The following is a 20,554-nucleotide window of genomic DNA, read 5'->3' on the forward strand; positions in this document are numbered from 1 at the left end:
ACTAATAACAGCTATCAGAGGGAGGCGGAGAAGAGAAGGGGGAGAACGATGTGGGAGGGAAGAGCTTCTGAGTCACACCATGTTGAATTCACTTCAGAAGGTAATTCACGAATATCATCACAAGGATTATGAATCTGCATTATTAGCAGCCTGCTGCAGCAGTTAGAAAGTAGGGTAAGAGTCTTCAGAGTGATGAGAAGCACAGATGCTTCTGCAATCAATTTAGATATTTTGATGAATGAAAGTGAATGTTTACTATCCTTAAATACATGTGCTAAAGATTCTGGTTCATCATTGCGAAGGTTTTCAGCATCTAAGTTGGTTGGTTCAAGAGCCGTCTGATGCCGGCAGAGGCAAAACAAGTTTGAATAGAAAAGGCGAAATAAAAACAAAGCGTGAATTTGGCATACTAATTCTACAACCACGTATATATGTAACTCAAACACAACTTTCAGTCACGAAGGGCAGAAAGTTGTGTTAATTATTTGTATTCCTAGTCCACTAAACAGACCCTCAGGGCTTATTCCTAGCTATTAAAACCTATCATGGCACAACAAGAGCCAACAACCATGAGGAAAGCTGCCATTAACTGACACAACAGATAGCTGTATTCGGGCCTCCCGGTCCAGTGAGATGGCAGGGAGCAAAGCCAGGAGAGTTTTATCGATCACCTTAAAAACATCTCCGGAGCCATTGAATGGAGAGCTGGTTAGATAGACCTGATTGAACACCATCTAATGCAGACGGTTTACCAGAGAGCCCTCAAACACTCAACGATTTGACAGTAGGGCAGAACTAAACACCTATGGACTTCAAAGTCTGAGTGCATAAGTAGTTATTTAGTTGATATTGTGCGATTGCAGAGTTAACCTTGTGTTCTTGGATCATCAAGACTAATTTCACAAAAGACCTAGAAAAACAAATTGTATTTTTGGAGATTTCAAATGACATTCATGGCAGAGAGTGCAGTTCTAAGTACTTTATTGAATTTCACAAAATGGTTGATGCCAGGATAGACTCTTTTCAGAATGTGTTCAGGAACCTGAGAACAGAAATACAATTTAGATAGTTTGCAATGAATTAGATATGTAAACCGTTAAAAAAATAATTTTAATTTAAAACTTACAGCGAGGAGAAAAGATATCCCACATGCCAGATTTGCCTTGAATCCCCACCTGATGGGGCTTGGACGCGTAGTCATGCTTCTGGAAACTGGGCTGCTGGGGCTTGGACGGGTAGACTGGCTGCAGGGGCTTGGACGGGTAGACGGGCTGCTGGGGCTTGGACGGGTAGACGGGCTGCAGGGGCTTGGACGGGTAGACGGGCTGCTGGGGCTTGGACGGGTAGACGGGCTGCTGGGGCTTGGACGGGTAGACGTGGTGCAGGGGCTTGGACGGGTAGACGGGGTGCAGGGGCTTGGACGGGTAGACGGGCTGCTGGGGCTTGGACGGGTAGACGGGCTGCTGGGGCTTGGACGGGTAGACGGGCTGCTGGGGCTTGGACGGGTAGACGGGCTGCTGGGGCTTGGACGGGTAGACGGGCTGCAGGGGCTTGGACGGGTAGACGGGCTGCAGGGGCTTGGACGGGTAGACGGGCTGCTGGGGCTTGGACGGGTAGACGGGCTGCTGGGGCTTGGACGGGTAGACGGGCTGCAGGGGCTTGGACGGGTAGACGGGCTGCTGGGGCTTGGACGGGTAGACGGGCTGCAGGGGCTTGGACAGGTAGTCGTGCTTCTGGAAACTGGGCTGCTGGGGCTTGGTTGGGTAGACGGGCTGCTGGGGCTTGGACGGGTAGACGGGCTGCTGGGGCTTGGACGGGTATACGGGCTGCAGGGGCTTGGACGGGTAGACGGGCTGCAGGGGCTTGGACGGGTAGTCGGGCTGCTGGAATCTGGGCTGCTGGGGCTTGGTTGGGTAGACGGGCTGCAGAGGCTTGGACGGGTAGTCGTGCTGCAGGGGCTTGGACGGGTAGACGGAATCCCGGGGCCTGGAGGGGTAGACGGAATCCTGGGGCCTGGAGGGGTAGACAGGCTCCCGGTAGCCAAGCTGCTGGGACTGAGAAGGGGGCTGGTAGCTGAGTTGCTCGGGTATGGAAGGGGGCTGAGGACCAGCATGCATAACAATTCCCCTACTTGAAGCAATACCAGACTCAAATCTTTTTCCATTCTGGGGTGAGCCCAAATTCCACATGCCAGCTTTGGTCTGGAAGACACCATTTGCATTGGGGTTGGTTTGACGAGACTGCTGGGAGTTTTGTGTGGGTTTTCGAATGTTCAGTGAGCTAGAGCTGTAACTAGAAACACTTCCCTCTGGACTGTACCTATCTACTTGCCCACCTGCACTGTGACTGGATCCAGAACTACCCAGAAACCCTCCAGACTGTGCAGAGCTTTCAAAAACTGCCGCTAAAGGAAGTTTGTCATTCCTTGTGTAAACAAAGTGAGGCTTAATGTAATTAGAGCTTCCACTTCTGTAGCTGAGTGCTAGAAAAAGAACATTTCAAATGATCAGTTCTGTAAACAAGTTGCTAAATTGAAACTGTAGCTAGTGTAGCATGAATTCTTACCATTTACATGCTGCCCAAAAGTCAACAGTGAGAGCACAAGCACTCTGAAAAAAGAAGGCAAAGTGAACAAAACATGATAGAAGTATTAAACATCTGCTAGAACCAAGAAGAGTAACTGTACCTCACACAAAAACAAAAATCCATTTTGGGATCTCAAGCTGAAGCTAAACAGCTTGCAAATGGTGTCACTGCTAACAACAGCCCAACAGAATGAGAAACTAGTGTTCCAGTTTCATGACTGTGGCACAGACTGTGGCCCTTTTTAAGTGTTTTCAATCACGTCTCACGCTGATGAAGTAATTGGAATCAGGTTGGGATGTCCACTCTAACAACCTGGGCAGGTGTTTCAAATTTAGCTAATTTGTTCAATTTGTAGATTTTAAAAATTCAAACAAATTATAAACGTTAACAATACTTAGTAACATCTCACTGACATTGACAAAAACACTAATAGTTATAGCTAGGTTTGTATTTTGAGCCCGTTGAAAATAATGTAAAAATCATGTAAAAATATACTTTTATTTTTGCACTTCAAGCTGGGAGCACAAATTGCACAAACTGCAGATCAATACCAATGCAAAAATGCTAAAAGTTAAAAAACAATGCATGAAAATATCAATTTCACAACTTTTGATGCATCTCATTTGCAAGCAGTCATTGATTTTACGATATGTGTATTGATTTAACAATGCAATTTATTTGCAACAGAGAAGAAAAACAGCAGAGAAGAATTGAATAATTTACGTTACTGGTTTCACAATTTCATGCAAACACTTCCAGGGACAGGGATGTCGTATGTGAGGCAAATTTGTAATTTGTGATATTGGGCTATACAAAATAAACTGAATTGAATGTATTAACACAAAGCAGCAAGTCATGCAATCATTGAAACACAGAATACATTTTTGGAATGTATATTTTCATGGGGTATTTAATCCACATAATGCTCATGTCAAGTTCAAACTTTCTTCATGCAGACAAATAATTGACATGTACTGTGCTTTTATTAAGGAGCATAAGATATGTAAAGACATTGGCTTTAATCACCAAAGTGAAAGATGCACCTCCAGAAATTGGTTAAACGTTTGCTGGAAAAAAAAAAAAAGGTATGGAGGTCAGATGACAATGGGTAAAGATATAAAAAATTAATGACAGCCTGATATTGGAAATCCTACATCAGCGCTATATAGAAGAGCAAATATCTAAGTGTAGTGATAGATATAACCTTTTGCCATCAGCTCCTTTACAAATGCATCCACCTCACCAGGCCCTCTGCTTGGGCGGATAGTTTTACGCTACACAATTAATCCATTAGCGAGGATTAAAAAAAACATATTTCTGACCGGATGTCAGGAAAACTAGGTGCTCTAAAACTCCCGAGTACAATAGATGCTAGGCATTAATGTAGCATATAGTTTCAAACAAACGAGTTAGTCATGATTCTCCAAGAAAACAAGTTCAATACAGAAGAATCTCAAACCAGTAACCGGACCCATCATTTCACAAAGACTGAGACAATAAAAGAACCTCATTCATGGCAGAGTGTGCAGTTAAAAGTACTTTATTGAATTTCACAAAAGGGTTGATGCCAGGAATGACTGCTTTCAGAATGTGGTCAGGAACCTGGGAACAGAAATATCATTTAGACAGTTTGCAAGGTCAGCTTAAAATGCATTTGGGCTGTTCTTCACCCCCATTTATTTTGTAGCATATGTTTGAGAAAATTTAAAGTTAAGACTTACAGCATGGATAGTTGGGTCAATGGCTGCCGTTTTACACAGGAACCAGTGACTGCTGCCACCTGGGACGGTGTGGGGATCCTGGAGGAACAGTCATTTCTTTATTTAGGTTGGCAGGCTCCACATTAGGACCAGAAACCCTTCCATTGGGAGAAAAGAATTCCCAAATGCCAGCTTTGCTTTGAATTCCGATTAGCTGGGGCTGGTAGCTGGGCTGATGCACTGAGACGGACGGCTGGTAGCTGGACTGCTGGGATGGGAACCCGGGCTTTACATTAGGACTAGAGATGCCAACGGAAGAAAAAATGTCCAACACGCCAGCTTTGGTTTGAAACACCCCCTGCTGGGTTGGGGATGGGGACCTGGGCTGCATACTAGCTTTGGTTTGAGGCACCCCTTGCTGGGGCGGGAAGCTGGGTTTCTTGGGTGGGGTACCGGGTTGAATTTCAGGATCAGAAACACCACCATTGGGGTAATGAAAGTCCCACATGCCAGCTTTGGTTTGAAGCACCCCTTGTTGGGGAATTGGAGGGAAGCTGGGCTTGAGCGGGTAACCGGGCAGGAGCTTTAGCTGGTAGATGGACGGCTGGTAGCCGGGCTGCTTGGGCTTTGGCTTAAGATGGTAGACGGATGGCTGGTAGCCGGCCTGCTGGGGCCTGTAGACGATCTGCCGAAGCTGGGGTGGAGACCCGGGTTGCACATTAGGACCGTTACCGTCAGGGGAAAAAATGTCCCACATGCCAGCTTTGGTTTGAAGCACCCCTTGTTGGGGCTTGGGTGGGAAGCTGGGTTTCTTGGGCGGGGACCCGGGTTGCACAATAGGACCGGAACCTTCGGGGGAAAAAATGTCCCACATGCCAGCTTTGGTTTGAAGCACCCCTTGTTGGGGTTTGGGTGGGAACCTGGGTTTCTTGGGCGAGGACCCGTATTGCACATTAGGACCGGAACCGCCACCGTCGGGGGAAAAAATGTCCCACATGCCAGCTTTGGTTTGAAGCACCCCTTGTTGGTGTTTGGGTGAGAACCTGGGTTTCTTGGGCGGGGGCCCGGGTTGCACATTAGGACCTGAACCAATGGGGGAAAAAATGTCCCACATGCCAGCTTTGGTTTGAAGCACCCCTTGTTGGGGTTTGGGTGAGAAGCTGGGTTTCTTGGGCGGGGGCCCGGGTTGCACATTAGGACCTTCGGGGGAAAAAATGTCCCACATGCCAGCTTTGGTTTGAAGCACCCCTTGTTGGGGTTTGGGTGGGAACCTGGGTTTCTTGGGCGAGGACCCGTATTGCACATTAGGACCGGAACCGCCACCGTCGGGGGAAAAAATGTCCCACATGCCAGCTTTGGTTTGAAGCACCCCTTGTTGGGGTTTGGGTGGGAAGCTGGGTTTCTTGGGCGGGGGCCCGGGTCGCACATTAGGACCATTGGGGGAAAAAATGTCCCACATGCCAGCTTTGGTTTGAAGCACCCCTTGTTGGGGTTTGGGTGAGAAGCTGGGTTTCTTGGGCGGGGGCCCGGGTTGCACATTAGGACCTGAACCAATGGGGGAAAAAATGTCCCACATGCCAGCTTTGGTTTGAAGCACCCCTTGTTGGGGTTTGGGTGAGAAGCTGGGTTTCTTGGGCGGGGGCCCGGGTTGCACATTAGGACCTTCGGGGGAAAAAATGTCCCACATGCCAGCTTTGGTTTGAAGCACCCCTTGTTGGGGTTTGGGTGGGAACCTGGGTTTCTTGGGCGAGGACCCGTATTGCACATTAGGACCGGAACCGCCACCGTCGGGGGAAAAAATGTCCCACATGCCAGCTTTGGTTTGAAGCACCCCTTGTTGGGGTTTGGGTGGGAAGCTGGGTTTCTTGGGCGGGGGCCCGGGTCGCACATTAGGACCATTGGGGGAAAAAATGTCCCACATGCCAGCTTTGGTTTGAAGCACCCCTTGTTGGGGTTTGGGTGAGAAGCTGGGTTTCTTGGGCGCGGGCCCGGGTTGCACATTAGGAGCATCGGGGGAAAAAATGTCCCACATGCCAGCTTTGGTTTGAAGCACCCCTTGTTGGGGCTTGGGTGGGAAGCTGGGTTTCTTGGGCGGGGGCCCGGGTTGCACATTAGGAGCATCGGGGGAAAAAATGTCCCACATGCCAGCTTTGGTTTGAAGCACCCCTTGTTGGGGTTTGGGTGGGAAGCTGGGTTTCTTGGGCGGGGGCCCGGGTTGCACATTAGGACCTGAACCAATGGGGGAAAAATTGTCCCACATGCCAGCTTTGGATTGAAGCACCCCTTGTTGGGGTTTGGATGAGAAGCTGGGTTTCTGTGGTTTGGGTTGGTAGCCGACTAGGGACGTGTAGCCGGGCTGCTTGGGGTTGAAAGTGGACGGGGACCCGGGTTGCACTTTAGGACTCCAAACACCGCCAATGGGAGAAAAGACTTCCCACATGCCAGCTGTGGCCTCGATGACACCATTTGCATTGTGGTTGGTTTGAGGAGGCTGCTTGGAGTTTTGTGTCGGTTTCCCAATGTTCAATGAGCTAAAGCCGTAACTAGAAACACTTCCCTCTGGACTGTAACTATCTACTTTCCCACCTCCATTGTGACTGGATCCAGAACTACCTAGAAACCCTCTAGGCTGTGCAGAGCGCTCAAAATTGGACGCAAAATCTGGTTTGTGATTTCTGGGATGATCAAAACTTCCACTTCTGTCATTGAGTGCTAGAAAAAAAAACATTAAAAAAGATCAGTTCTGTCAACAAGTAACAGAATTGAGATTGCAGCTAGTGTAGCATGAATTCTTACCATTTGCATGCTGCTCAAATGTCAAAAGTGTGAGCACAAGCACTCTGAAAAAAAAGAAGATAAAGTGAACAAAACAAAACATGAAGAATTAAACATCTGATGAAACCAAGAAGAGTAACTGTACCTCACACATAATCCAAAATACATTTTGGGTTCTCAAGCTGAAGCCAAACAGCTTGCAACATGTGTAGCTGCTAACAGGCACCCAACCAGAACAAGAAACTAGTGTATCAGCTTCATGACTGTTGCACAGACTGTCGCCCTTTTCAAGTGTTGCTGGCGACCAATCACGTCTCACGCTGATGAAGTAATTGGAATCAGGTTGCGATGTCCACTCTAACAACTTGGGTTGGTGTTTCAAATTCTGTTCAATTTGTAGATTTTTCTCAAAAGTCAATTCACACAAATAACAAACGTTAAATGGCTGCAACACAAAAGTCCTCATACAGACAGTATTAAGTACTTTTGTTTTTAATATTCTGTTTTTCATATTTTTACCTGTGAGATTTCTGCCTCAATTTAAACACAACAGAAGTTAAAACAGAACTAGAAACGAGAGAGAAGAAGAAGCTTGCTGCCCTGCTATAGCTCTTCGTCTAAACATTATGAAACTGTATTCAAATGATCTTGAAGTAAATGTTGAGTGCAACAGTTTTAGGGGTGTTGCTGTTCATTCTAAATTCATATTGATATATAGACAGAACTTATGTTCCAGATGCCAGCATCACGAAACTTTGAGCGACTCAGCGGAGAGAAAGTCCAGAATCCAATGATGTATAATAAAAAGTATTTAATGATAAAGATAATCAACATCATATATGGTCCTCGATCAAGGGGTGTCCATGTGTCCAAGAGTCCACAGGCTATTAGCAGCTACTCTGCTAACTAGTTAGCGGTCGGTCTTGTCCACGCAGAAGGACAATATCACCCTGCACAAAAGTTAACTACTCTTCAACCACTGGGCTTAAGGCCTCTCTATTGATCAGTGTAGCAATCCTCTTAGCAATACAGCATGCTACTGGCTAAGCTTCGCTAACGTAAACGATCCCACTCCGAAGTAGTTCCCATACTTCCGTTAGCTTTTCCACTTCCTGTTTGCGCTGAAAGCGTGTAATATATTGGATGCCTGGTAGAGCCTTCGGAAGAATTCAGCCAACGACTTCTCTCATTCTGGTAGATTTATTCTCTGATCACAAGCAAAGCAAAGCAAAGTTATTCTGAACTTGAGTAACCTGACAAAAACATGAGGATGTTCAATATGTAAGAATTATATTATCAGAGCAACAAAAATAGCTCCGCCTGGAAACAGCTGTGAATCCTCCATCTTAACTCTGCCTCCCATGATTAATACATTCCATTCATACTTGAATCATCTTACAGTTATGATAAACAAAGTTTTCCCTAATCCATTCTTCATATCATTCTTCAGAATATCCCTTATTATTATCAAATCATTCTTATGTATTAATATAAACATAGACATTCTTTCTATACATGTGCAAGTAAAGATAAAAACCCTTATAATTTTACAAACTGCGTAGAGTACTGCGTAACATTTTGTGCTTTCTCGCTGACGTTGATGGGTGACGAAAAGGATCGATTGTGAATCATTCAAAACAATAGTGTATGTTTTCAAACTCACAGCCATTGATTTTTCAGAAACGTGTAATTTTTTTTCATCGGAGAAGAAAAACAGCTGACAAAAAAGATTGAATACTTTATGAACGTGTTACTTTTTTCACAATAGTTTAATGCTAACATTGTTCCATATAATGCAGCATGTCATGTAATCATGGTTACAGGAACTAGAGAAAATCCTTAAATTCCTTACTCAGACCAATATATAAATTGACATGTACTGTGCTTGTATTACTATTGAGGCCTTACATTGGCTTTGAAACTAACTGAAAGCAGTTGGAGGAAATATCACCATTGCCATCCTATTTTCTGGAAGTGAGTCAAACGTGAGAGAAAAAAGTATAGGATGCACATTAGATTGAAAAAGGTATGGAGTAGTGATGGAGCGAAGAAAGAAACGTAACACCAATGCTGTGAGGGTCCTTAAGCTGAGTATGAGGCGGAGGCCGAGAGCCAGCTCGTTCTGGATCTTTCCGTCTCCGTTGATGTCGCAGTGACCCATCAGGGCTTTCTTGAACTGTCCAGGTCTTTGCCGGAGGACACGCAATGTAAAACAAATGACACCGACTGATATCGGCGTCAGCTCTGTGTGTATATGTATATATGTATAAAATGATAATTTAGACATAATGATGTAAATAGTTTTCTAAAACATTAAGTTAAAAGTGGATAAGTGTAGAAATAAGAGTCAATCTCTACAGTTCAAAGGTTCATGCAAATGGCCATTGTTTGTGTGCTGTGGACGTGATTCAGTGTGTGCCTTCTAACAGCCTAATTTGTTTTAGCCGAGTAATGTCAATATTTCTTTGTGTTTTAATTGGGTTGTCCTGAGACCAATCCAATCTCATTCTCAGGTAGAGGGGTGGGACTTAAGCAGATGTTAGAAGGCAGAAGCTAATTAACACTGAAAACCGTGAACATTGTACAAGAGCAATAATGTTCATGACTTAGTGGCTGACAACCAGTTATGCTCTGGTTTGGACTTGTGTGAAGAGGGGACAGATGTTGGTGACTGAAAGGGGACCGGGAAAGCTCCTTTGGACCACGATGGAGAACCGTTTCCCATGTAAACTGCTGTAGACTGCTGCCGTTTCTTCTACGACTCAGAAATGCGACAGAGGTTTTGTTATTTTGAGTGTGTGTGAGAGGTTTACAGTATATTGATGTTCGCATGTTTAAGATGTTCCATAGAGGAAATCATTTTGGGGTTTGTTGATATTGTGTAGTATCTCCTTTGATACATTTGTCAGAGGTATGCATATCATTGTTGTGCACACACACACTAATGAATACCAGAATGTATTTTAAGGCAGTTGAAGTATCTTGGGCGTGTCAAAGTTCAAGAACTGTTTAAACCAGAGCTAAAATACAATTAAAACACAAGCTAAAAGGACTTGAGGCACAAACCTTTTATTTTGCTACCATAATTCTATTGGAGGCACCACCAGTTATTTCAGTTATCAGAATGAAAACAGTTGCAAGAACAGGTAATAGCGCCATCACTTTTAAAACTGTCACCAGGACCCCACCCCTAGTACTACACCTAGGAGATTCAAATACTATAGAGCTACATGGGGCGGGTGATAGATCACAAATGTACATACAGTATGCAAGTGCAGTGATAGATTACCTTTTCTCAAGTGCTCCAGTTCCATCAGGACACTTCCAAATCTATCAGTTTAATGCAGAAGAAACTCAAACTAGTAACCTGACGCATCATTTATTTATTATTTTTTAAATGAAAGAACCTCATGAACAGCAAAGTGTGCAGTTGCAAGTAATTTATTGAATTTCACAAAAGGTTGATGCCACGACAGACCGCTTTCAGAGTGTAGTCAGGAACCTGAGAACAGAAATATAATTTAGGCAGGTTTTATTTGAATCTTCACTTGCCGGGGCTTGGAATGGTAGCCTGATGGCTGGTGCTCAAAAGAGGGCTGAGGACCAGTATTAAGAACAATTCCCCTACTTGAAGCAATACCAGATTCAACTCTTTTTCCATTCTGGGGTGAGACAAAATCCCACATGCCAGCTTTGGTCTGGATGACACCTTCTGCATTGGGGTTGGTTTTAGGCTGCTGCTGGGTGTCTTGTGTGGGTTTCTGAATTTGCTGCTGGGGCCTGGGCTGGTAGACTGACGAAGAATGGTAGCTGGGATGCTGGGGCTGGTAACCTGATGGCGGGTGCTCGAAAGGGGGCTGAGGACCAGCTTTAATAACAATTCCCCTACCAGATTCAAATCTTTTGCCATTCTGGGGTGAGACATAATCCCACATGCCAGCTTTGGTCTGGATGACACCATCTGTATTGGGATTGGTTTTAGGCTGCTGGGAGTTTTGTGTGAGTTTCCGAATTTGCGGCTGGGGCTTGGGCTGGTAGACGGACAGCTTCTGGAGTTTGGGCTGGTAGACGGACGTCTGCAGGGGCTTGGGCTGGTAGACGGACGGCTGCTGGGGTTTGGACTGGTAGACGGACGGCTGCTGGGGTTTGGACTGGTAGACGGACGGCTGCTGGGGCTTGGGCTGGTAGACGGACGGCTGCTGGGGCCTGGGCTGGTAGACGGATGGAGAGCCGGGCCTGGGCTGGTAGACGGATGGAGAGCCGGGCTTGGGCTGGTAGACGGATGGAGAATGGTAGCTGGGATGCTGGGGCTGGTAGCCTGATGCCGGGGGCTGGTAGCCTGATGGCGGGGGCTCGAAAGGGGACTGAGGACCAGCTTTAATAACATTCCCCTACTTGAAGCAATACCAGATTCAAATCTTTTGACATTCTGGGGTGAGACATAATCCCACATGCCAGCTTTGGTCTGGATGACACCATCTGTATTGGGAATGGTTTTAGGCTGCTGGAAGTTTTGTGTGAGTTTCTGAATTTGCGGCTGGGGTTTGGGCTGGTAGACTGACGGATGCTGGGGCTTGGGCTGGTAGACGGACGGATGCTGGGGCTTGGGCTGGTAGACGGACGGATGCTGGGGCTTGGGCTGGTAGACGGATGGAGAGCCAGGCTTGGGCTGGTAGACGGATGGAGAGCCGGGCTTGGGCTGGTAGACGGATGGAGAATGGTAGCTGGGATGGTAGCCTGATGGCGGGGGCTCGAAAGGGGACTGAGGACCAGATTTAATAACAATTCCCCTACTTGAAGAAATACCAGATTCAAATCTTTTGCCATTCACGGTGTGTGACATAATCCCACATGCCAGCTTTGGTCTGGATGACACCATCTGTAATGGGATTGGTTTTAGGCTGCTGCTGGTGTCTTGTGTGGGTTTCTGAATTTGCGGCTGGGGCTTGGGCTGGTAGACGGACGGCTGCTGGGGCTTGGGCTGGTAGACGGACGTATGCTGGGGCTTGGGCTGGTAGACGGACGGCTGCTGGGGCCTGGGCTGGTAGACGGACGGATGCTGGGGTTTGGACTGGTAGACGGACGGATGCTGGGGTTTGGACTGGTAGACGGACGGCTGCTGGGGTTTGGACTGGTAGACGGACGGCTGCTGGGGTTTAGGCTGGTAGACAGACGGCTGCTGGGGTTTAGGCTGGTAGACGGACGGCTGCTGGGGCTGCTAGACGGACGGCTGCTGGGGCTTGGGCTGGTAGACGGACGGCTGCTGGGGCTTGGGCTGGTAGACGGACGGGGAGCCGGGCTTCTGGGGCTTGGTATGGTAAACGGACGGGGAGCCGGGCTTCTGGGGCTTGGTATGGTAAACGGACGGGGAATGGTAGCTGGGATGCTGGGGCTGGTAACCTGATGGCGGGGGCTCGAAAGGGGACTGAGGACCAGATTTAATAACAATTCCCCTACTTGAAGAAATACCAGATTCAAATCTTTTTCCATTCTCGGGAGAGACAAAATCCCACATGCCAGCTTTGGTCTGGATGACACCTTTTGCACTGTCACCGAGTGCTAGAAAAAGAGGAAACATTTCAAAAGATCAGTTCTGTAAACAAGTTGCTAAATTGAAACTGTAGCTAGTGTAGCATGAATTCTTACCATTTACATGCTGCCCAAAAGTCAACAGTGAGAGCACAAGCACTCTGAAAAAAGAAGACAAAGTGAACAAAAATGATATTAGAACTAAACATCTGCTTGAACCAAGAAGAGTAACTGTACCTCACACAAAATCCAAAATACATTTTGGGATCTCAAGCTGAAGCTAAACAGCTCGCAACATGTGTAGCTGCTAACAACAGCAAAACAGAATGAGAAAATAGTGATTCAATTTGATGACTGTGGCCCTTTTCAAGTGTTTTCAATCACGTCTCACGCTGATGAAGTAATTGGAATCAGGTTGGGATTTCAACTCTAACAACCTGGGCAGGTGTTTCAAATGTAGCTAATTTGTTCAATTTGTAGATTTCAAAAATTCAAACGAATTATAAACATTAACTAGCTGCGAGACGAATGTCCCCATACAGACAGAAGTTAAAACAGAACTAGAGACTTGAGAGAAGAAGCTTTTTGTTCCGCTATTTAGCTCTTCATCTAAACGTTAAGAAGCCGTATTAAAATGAACTTGATGTACATGGTGAGAAAAGAAAAATGTCTTTACCAGTGTTCCTGTTCATTATATATTCATATTAGTAGGTCATTTAGACAGCTGCATCGAGTACTGCCCAATACTTAGTGCTATCTCACTGACAGACAAAAACAAATATGCTAATAGTTTAGAAACCTAGGTTTGCTTTTTAAAGACCATTGAAAATACTTTTTTTTGTTTGCATTTTCTAGGAGCACAAATTGCTTTCCATAAACTGCAGATCAATACCAATGCAAAAATGCTAATAGTTCAAAAAACAATGTCAATATTTCTTTGTGTTTTAATTGGGTTGTCCTGAGACCAATCCAATCTCATTCTCGGGTAGAGGGGTGGGATTTAAGCAGATGTTAGAAGGCAGAAGCTAATTAACACTGAAAACCGTGAACATTGTACAAGAGCAATAATGTTCATGACTTAGTGGCTGACAACCAGTTATGCTCTGGTTTGGACTTGTGTGAAGAGGGGACAGTTGTTGGTGACTGAAAGGGGACCGGGAAAGCTCCTTTGGACCACGATGGAAAACCGTTTCCCACGTAAACTGCTGCCGTTTCTTCTACGACTCAGAAATGCGACAGAGGTTTTGTTATTTTGTGTGTGTGAGAGAGGTTTACAGTATATTGATGTTCGCATGTTTAAGATGTTCCATAGAGGAAATCATTTTGGGGTTTGTTGATATTGCGTAGTATCTCCTTTGATACGTTTGTCAGAGGTATGCATATCATTGTTGTGCACACACACACTAATGAATACCAGAATGTATTTTAAGGCAGTTGAAGTATCTTGGGTGTGTCAAAGTTCAAGAACTGTTTAAACCAGAGGTAAAATACAATTAAAATACAAGCTAAAAGTACTTGGAGGCACAAACCTTTTATTTTGCTACCGTAATTCTATTGGAGTCACCACCAGTTATTTCAGTTATCAGAATGAAAACAGTTGCAAGAACAGGTAATAGCGCCATCACTTTTAAAACTGTCACCAGGACCCCACCCCTAGTACTACACCTAGGAGATTCAAATACTATAGAGCTACATGGGGCGGGTGATAGATCACAAATGTACATACAGTATGCAAGTGCAGTGATAGATTACCTTTTCTCAAGTGCTCCAGTTCCATCAGGACACTTCCAAATCTATCAGTTTAATGCATAAGTATCTCAAACCAGTAACCTGACGCATCATTTTTTAAATGAAAGAACCTCATGAACAGCAAAGTGTGCAGTTGCAAGTAATTTATTGAATTTCACAAAAGGTTGATGCCACGACAGACCGCTTTCAGAGTGTAGTCAGGAACCTGAGAACAGAAATATAATTTAGGCAGGTTTTATTTGAATCTTCACTTGCCGGGGCTTGGAATGGTAGCCTGATGGCTGGTGCTCAAAAGAGGGCTGAGGACCAGTATTAAGAACAATTCCCCTACTTGAAGCAATACCAGATTCAACTCTTTTTCCATTCTGGGGTGAGACAAAATCCCACATGCCAGCTTTGGTCTGGATGACACCTTTTGCATTGGGGTTAGTTTTAGGCTGCTGCTGGGTGTCTTGTGTGGGTTTCTGAATTTGCTGCTGGGGCTTGGTATGGTAGACGGACGGAGAATGGTAGCTGGGATGCTGGGGCTGGTAACCTGATGGCGGGAGCTCGAAAGGGGGCTGAGGACCAGTATTAAGAACAATTCCACTACTTGAAGCAATACCAGATTCAAATCTTTTTCCATTCTGGGGTGAGACATAATCCCACATGCCAGCTTTGGTCTGGATGACACCATCTGTATTGGGATTGGTTTTAGGCTGCTGGATGTTTTGTGTGAGTTTCCTAATTTGCGGCTGGGGCTTGGGCTGGTAGACGGACGGATGCTGGGGCTTGGGCTGGTAGACGGACGGATGCTGGGGCTTGGGCTGGTAGACGGACGGCTGCTGGGGCTGGTAGACGGACGGCTGCTGGGGCTTGGGCTGGTAGACGGACGGAGAATGGGGCTTGGGCTGGTAGACGGACGGCTGCTGGGGCTGGTAGACGGACGGCTGCTGGGGCTTGGGCTGGTAGACGGACGGAGAATGGTAGCTGGGATGCTGGGGCTGGTAACCTGATGGCGGGGGCTCGAAAGGGGGCTGAGGACCAGCTTGAATAACAATTCCCCTACTTGAAGAAATACCAGATTCAAATCTTTTGCCATTCTGGGGTGAGACAAAATCCCACATGCCAGCTTTGGTCTGGATGACACCTTTTGCATTGGGATTGGTTTTAGGCTGCTGGATGTTTTGTGTGAGTTTCCGAATTTGCGGCTGGGGCTTGGGCTGGTAGACGGACGGCTGCTGGTGCTTGGGCTGGTAGACGGACGGCTGCTGGGGCTTGGGCTGGTAGACGGACGGCTGCTGGGGCTTGGGCTGGTAGACGGACGGCTGCTGGGGCTTGGGCTGGTAGACGGACGGCTGCTGGGGTTTGGACTGGTAGACGGACGCTGCTGGGGGAGAGGGACGGGGGGGGGGTGGGGGGGGGTGGGGGGGCTGCTGGGGTTTGGACTGGTAGACGGAGCGGCTGCTGGGGCTTGGGCTGGTAGACGTACGGCGGCTGGGGTTTAGGTGACGGACGGCTGGGTTTAGGCTGTAGACGGACGGCTGCTGGGGCCTGGGCTGGTAGACGGACGGCTGCTGGGCCTGGGCTGGTAGACGGACGGAGAATCGTAGCTGGGATCTGGGCTGGTAACCTGATGGCGGGGCTCGAAAGGGGGCTGGACCAGCTTGAATAACAATTCCCCTACTTGAAGAAATACCAGATTCAATCTTTTGCCATTCTGGGGAGACATAATCCCACATGCCAGCTTTGGTCTGGATGACACCATCTGTATTGGGATTGGTTTTAGCTGCTGGGAGTTTTGTGTGAGTTTCCGAATTTGCGGCTGGGGTTTGGGCTGGTAGACGGACGGCTGCTGGGGCTTGGGCTGGTAGAACGGACGGCTGCTGGGGCTTGGGCTGGTAGACGGACGGCTGCTGGGGTTTGGACTGGTAGACGGACGGCTGCTGGGGCTTGGGCTGGTAGACGACGGCTGCTGGGTTTGGACTGGTAGACGGACGGCTGCTGGGGTTTGGCTGGTAGACGGACGGCTGCTGGGCTTGGGCTGGTAGACGGACGGGGAGCCGGGCTTCTGGGCCTTGGTATCGTAAACGGACGGAGAATGGTAGCTGGGATGCTGGGGCTGGTAACCTGATGGCGGGAGCTCGAAAGGGGGCTGAGGACCAGCTTGGATAACAATTCCCCTACTTGAAGAAATACCAGATTCAAATCTTTTGCCATTCTGGGGTGAGACATAATCCCACATGCCAGCTTTGGTCTGGATGACACCATCTGTATTGGGATTGGTTTTAGGCTGCTGGGAGTATTGGTGAGTTTCTGAATTTGCGGCTGGGGCTTAAGCTGGTAGACGACGGCTGCTCGGGTTTGGGCTGGTAGACGGACGGTTGCTGGGGTTTGGGCTGGTAGACGGACGGCTGCAGGGGTTTGGGCTGGTAGACGGATGGAGAGCCAGGCTTGGGCTGGTAGACGGATGAGAGCCGGGCTTGGATGGATGAGAGCCGGGCTTGGGCTGGTAGACGGATGGCGGGTGCTCAAAAGGGGGCTGAGGACCAGCTTGCATAACAATTCCACTACTTGAAGCAATAACAGATTCAAATCTTTTTCCATTCTCGGGAGAGACAAAATCCCACATGCCAGCTTTGGTCTGGATGACACCTTTTGCACTGTCACCGAGTGCTAGAAAAAGAGGAAACATTTCAAAAGATCAGTTCTGTAAACAAGTTGCTAAATTGAAACTGTAGCTAGTGTAGCATGAATTCTTACCATTTACATGCTGGCCAAAAGTCAACAGTGAGAGCACAAGCACTCTGAAAAAAGAAGACAAAGTGAACAAAACATGATAGAAGAATTAAACATCTGCTCGAACCAAGAAGAGTAACTGTACCTCACACAAAATCCAAAATACATTTTGGGATCTCAAGCTGAAGCTAAACAGCTCGCAACATGTGTAGCTGCTAACAACAGGCCAACAGAATGAGAAACTAGTGATTCAGTTTCATGACTGTGGCCCTTTTCAAGTGTTTTCAATCACGTCTCACGCTGATGAAGTAATTGGAATCAGGTTGGGATTTCAACTCTAACAACCTGGGCAGGTGTTTCAAATGTAGCTAATTTGTTCAATTTATAGATTTCAAAAATATTGTGTAGTGTCTCCTTTGATACGTTTGTCAGAGGTATGCATATCATTGTTGTGCACACACTAATGAATACCAGAATGTATTTTAAGGCAGTTGAAGTATCTTGGGTGTGTCAAAGTTCAAGAACTGTTTAAACCAGAGGTAAAATACAATTAAAACACAAGCTAAAAGGACTTGAGGCACAAACCTTTTATTTTGCTACCATAATTCTATTGGAGGCACCACCAGTTATTTCAGTTATCAGAATGAAAACAGTTGCAAGAACAGGTAATAGCGCCATCACTTTTAAAACTGTAACCAGGACCCCACCCATAGTACTACACCTAGGAGATTCAAATACTATAGAGCTACATGGGGCGGGTGATAGATCACAAATGTACATACAGTATGCAAGTGCAGTGATAGATTACCTTTTCTCAAGTGCTCCAGTTCCATCAGGACACTTCCAAATCTATCAGTTTAATGCAGAAGAATCTCAAACTAGTAACCTGACTCATAATTTTTTTAATGAAAGAACCTCATGAACGGTAGAGTGTGCAGTTGCAAGTAATTTATTGAATTTCACAAAAGGTTGATGCCACGACAGACCGCTTTCAGAGTGTGGTCAGGAACCTGAGAACAGAAATATAATTTAGGCAGGTTTTATTTGAATCTTCACTTGCCGGGGCTTGGAATGGTAGCCTGATGGCTGGTGCTCAAAAGAGGGCTGAGGACCAGTATTAAGAACAATTCCCCTACTTGAAGCAATACCAGATTCAAATCTTTTTCCATTCTGGGGTGAGACAAAATCCCACATGCCAGCTTTGGTCTGGATGACACCTTTTGCATTGGGGTTGGTTTTAGGCTGCTGCTGGGTGTCTTGTGTGGGTTTCTGAATTTGCTGCTGGGGCCTGGGCTGGTAGACGGACGGCTGGGCTGGTAGACGGACGGCTGCTGGGGCTTGGGCTGGTAGACGGACGGAGAATGGTAGCTGGGATGCTGGGGCTGGTAACCTGATGGCGGGAGCTCGAAAGGTGGCTGAGCACGTCTCACAACCCTCTCTTCGTCCCTCCGGGGTCAAACTAACCCACGTCGATAGACTACGTTTACCCAGTCGTTTAAATTTCATTTTCAGACATCGCATCCGGCAGTCACGAGCGACGACGTCTCCGTCTCGGGGTCCGTCAGTATCGCAGCGGGCGTATTGCTCGTGACGGCGAGGGACATCCCCCTTCTCCCGCTCCTCCTCCCCCTCCCTCTCCCCCTCCGGCTTTTTGGACGATCGACTATGCGGAATCCCTCTCGCCCGATCTCATCCTCGAGCTCCTCGGCGTCGTAGGCGGCCTTCGGGGACCGGCTCTCTCCCCTCCGGTGAAGCAAGCGCGTAGATTCAGGAACGCGTCGCCCTGGCACAAAGCGCTCGACTTCCAGGCAGCGATCGGAACATCGGCGAGCGTCTCCCCGCCCGGTGCACTCCACGTCGCCCGGCTCGCCCAACCGGGCGAACCGACGACCGACGCTCGACTCTCTCTCGCCTTCGTCGTCGCCTCTGTCTTCGTCGTCGTCGTCATCGTCGTCGTCGTCATCGTCGTCGTCGTCATCGTCGTCGTCGTCATCGTCGTCGTCGCCGTCGTCGTCGCCTCTTATTTCTCGTCGAGCCGACGCGTTTGGACTTTTAAGGCGGAATCGTCACAGGTCGATGCATTTACGCCTCCGTACGCGGCCTCCGTACGCGGCCTCCGTACGCGGCCTCCGTACGCGGCCTCCGTACGCGGCCTCCGTACGCGGCCTCCGTACGCGGCCTCCGTACGCGGCCTCCGTACGCGGCCTCCGTACGCGGCCTCCGTCCGTTCCACGCGGTCGGACGCGCCGGGGCTAACCGCCGGCTCGTCGTTTGCTCAGCCTCGGCAGTCATCACAGCCTCTTCGGGTACGTTCATCGCGATCCTCAAACTTTTCCCGGTCGCACACGCGTAGCATAAATGTACCACGAGTGCACACTGTATATAGTTGAATATTCTAAAAGCGTTTTTGATGACGACGACAGAGAAGACGACGACGACGACCGAGACGACGACTAGGCTTGCCGAGCCCATGGGGAGGTTATATCGTTTCGGGTAAAAAAAAATAAAAAATGAATAAAAAATTTTACAAAAAAAAAAAGACTGTGCGCTCGCGTAGACAATACATATTACTAACGGCGTATTCGTTGCCCGGCGTCCAGATATTTTTTTCTGTGCCGGGCGCAGATGGTCCTCTCTCCAACAAAAAAAAAAGTCATCATGACGCAGTGTCGATTGACCAGAAGTCAGTTTGTCAAAATGCTGGTCGACACGGCGAGCGATGCGTCGCCGTCATTAGAAGGTCGAGGTCGAGGTCGAGGTCGCGGTCGCGGTCGAGGTTGCGGCAGTCCTCCCCGTCACTCTGCCAAAAACATCACGAGAGCGCGTCACTTCACTAGAAGTCAGGTTGTGAACCCGACAGCGTCGCCTTCGGGAGGAGGAGGAGGAGAAAAAGAACACCAAGAAGATGAAGATGACGAAGAACGAGAACGAGAACGTGGTGGTCCTCTCCAACGCTCTGCCAAAGACACCGTGACCGCTCGTCGTTTCGCCAGAATTCAGGTTGTCAAAATGCTGGTCAACCCAGTGCTTGATGCGTCACATTCAGGAGGAGGAGGAGGAGGAGGAGGAAGGAGAAGGAGAAGGAGAAGAAGGGAGAGAAGAAGAAGAAGAAGAAGAAGAAGAAGAAGAAGAAAGAAGAAGAAGACCAAGACCAAGAAGTAGATAAGAAGAAAAGAAGAAGAAGCGGCTGCCGCCGCCGCAGCCTCGGCAGACAGAGACGACGCCCGTCGAGGCGAAAGACGGACCTTGCTGTCGAAAGACGGAGAAATATCGTGGTCGTCGGAGGCGTACGAGGTGCGAAACTCTCGGGGGACGACGACGACGACGACTACCGCCGCCGCAGCGGCCTCCCGGGGAGGAGCAGGAGGAGAGGGAGGGCCCACGGCGTACGCCAGGTCCTGCGCCCGCGACATGGCCTCGACGTTCCGCATGTTGGTCTCGCCGGCCGTCGAAACGATCGTCCTGGAGATGACCAATCTGGAGGGCTCGCGAAAATA

General features: G+C 47.9%; 3 protein-coding genes and 1 long non-coding RNA gene across 7 annotated transcripts; all 4 read right to left on the minus strand.

Annotated features, from left to right (window-relative positions):
* Window positions 1-1,023: 1,023 nt before the first annotated feature.
* LOC117739222 (sporozoite surface protein 2-like) lies at window positions 1,024-2,793 on the minus strand. Its single transcript, XM_034545514.1, has 4 exons — window positions 2,687-2,793; window positions 2,566-2,609; window positions 1,855-2,482; window positions 1,024-1,042 (listed from the first exon to the last, which is right to left on the minus strand). The coding sequence occupies exons 1-4, from the start codon at window positions 2,707-2,709 to the stop codon at window positions 1,024-1,026; spliced, it is 714 nt and encodes a 237-aa protein (XP_034401405.1). The 5' UTR covers window positions 2,710-2,793.
* A 1,317-nt stretch (window positions 2,794-4,110) lies between these two features.
* LOC117739051 (extensin-like) lies at window positions 4,111-7,309 on the minus strand. 4 transcript variants are annotated; one of them, XM_034545324.1, is made up of 5 exons: window positions 7,207-7,309; window positions 7,083-7,126; window positions 6,072-6,998; window positions 4,308-5,948; window positions 4,111-4,188 (listed from the first exon to the last, which is right to left on the minus strand). In XM_034545324.1, the coding sequence occupies exons 1-4, from the start codon at window positions 7,227-7,229 to the stop codon at window positions 4,339-4,341; spliced, it is 2,604 nt and encodes an 867-aa protein (XP_034401215.1). In that variant the 5' UTR covers window positions 7,230-7,309; the 3' UTR covers window positions 4,111-4,188; window positions 4,308-4,338. The 4 variants fall into 4 exon arrangements, with proteins under 4 accessions (XP_034401215.1, XP_034401214.1, XP_034401216.1 ...); XM_034545323.1 differs by having other exon boundaries at window positions 4,308-5,625; window positions 5,737-6,998; XM_034545325.1 differs by having other exon boundaries at window positions 4,308-5,486; window positions 5,610-6,998.
* Window positions 7,310-12,158: 4,849 nt separating this feature from the next.
* Window positions 12,159-12,925, minus strand: LOC117739464 (vegetative cell wall protein gp1-like). Its single transcript, XM_034545878.1, has 3 exons — window positions 12,828-12,925; window positions 12,708-12,751; window positions 12,159-12,620 (listed from the first exon to the last, which is right to left on the minus strand). The coding sequence occupies exons 1-3, from the start codon at window positions 12,848-12,850 to the stop codon at window positions 12,280-12,282; spliced, it is 408 nt and encodes a 135-aa protein (XP_034401769.1). The 5' UTR covers window positions 12,851-12,925; the 3' UTR covers window positions 12,159-12,279.
* A 3,892-nt stretch (window positions 12,926-16,817) lies between these two features.
* LOC117739389 lies at window positions 16,818-17,310 on the minus strand. Its single transcript, XR_004610168.1, has 3 exons — window positions 17,203-17,310; window positions 17,082-17,125; window positions 16,818-16,994 (listed from the first exon to the last, which is right to left on the minus strand). It is a non-coding gene; the product is annotated as an uncharacterized LOC117739389 (long non-coding RNA).
* Between the last annotated feature and the right edge of the window lie 3,244 nt (window positions 17,311-20,554).

Source organism: Cyclopterus lumpus, chromosome 11 (assembly GCF_009769545.1).
Source record: "Cyclopterus lumpus isolate fCycLum1 chromosome 11, fCycLum1.pri, whole genome shotgun sequence".
NCBI classification, from domain to species: domain Eukaryota; kingdom Metazoa; phylum Chordata; class Actinopteri; order Perciformes; family Cyclopteridae; genus Cyclopterus; species Cyclopterus lumpus.

Bases quoted from the DNA above. Each gene is read 5' to 3' on its own strand.
- LOC117739051 (XM_034545321.1), bottom strand. From the start codon at position 7,229: ATGTATTTTGGATTATGTGTGAG. The intron at 7,127-7,206 runs GTACAGTTACTC...CTTTTTTTTCAG, and splicing joins TATTTTGGATTATGTGTGAG to AGTGCTTGTGCTCACACTTT. The intron at 6,999-7,082 runs GTAAGAATTCAT...TTTTTTTTCTAG, and splicing joins ATTTGAGCAGCATGCAAATG to CACTCAATGACAGAAGTGGA.
- LOC117739464 (XM_034545878.1), bottom strand. From the start codon at position 12,850: ATGTATTTTGGATTTTGTGTGAG. The intron at 12,752-12,827 runs GTACAGTTACTC...TTCTTTTTTCAG, and splicing joins TATTTTGGATTTTGTGTGAG to AGTGCTTGTGCTCTCACTGT. The intron at 12,621-12,707 runs GTAAGAATTCAT...CTCTTTTTCTAG, and splicing joins TTTTGGGCAGCATGTAAATG to CACTCGGTGACAGTGCAAAA.
- LOC117739222 (XM_034545514.1), bottom strand. From the start codon at position 2,709: ATGGATTTTTGTTTTTGTGTGAG. The intron at 2,610-2,686 runs GTACAGTTACTC...TTCTTTTTTCAG, and splicing joins GATTTTTGTTTTTGTGTGAG to AGTGCTTGTGCTCTCACTGT. The intron at 2,483-2,565 runs GTAAGAATTCAT...TTCTTTTTCTAG, and splicing joins TTTTGGGCAGCATGTAAATG to CACTCAGCTACAGAAGTGGA.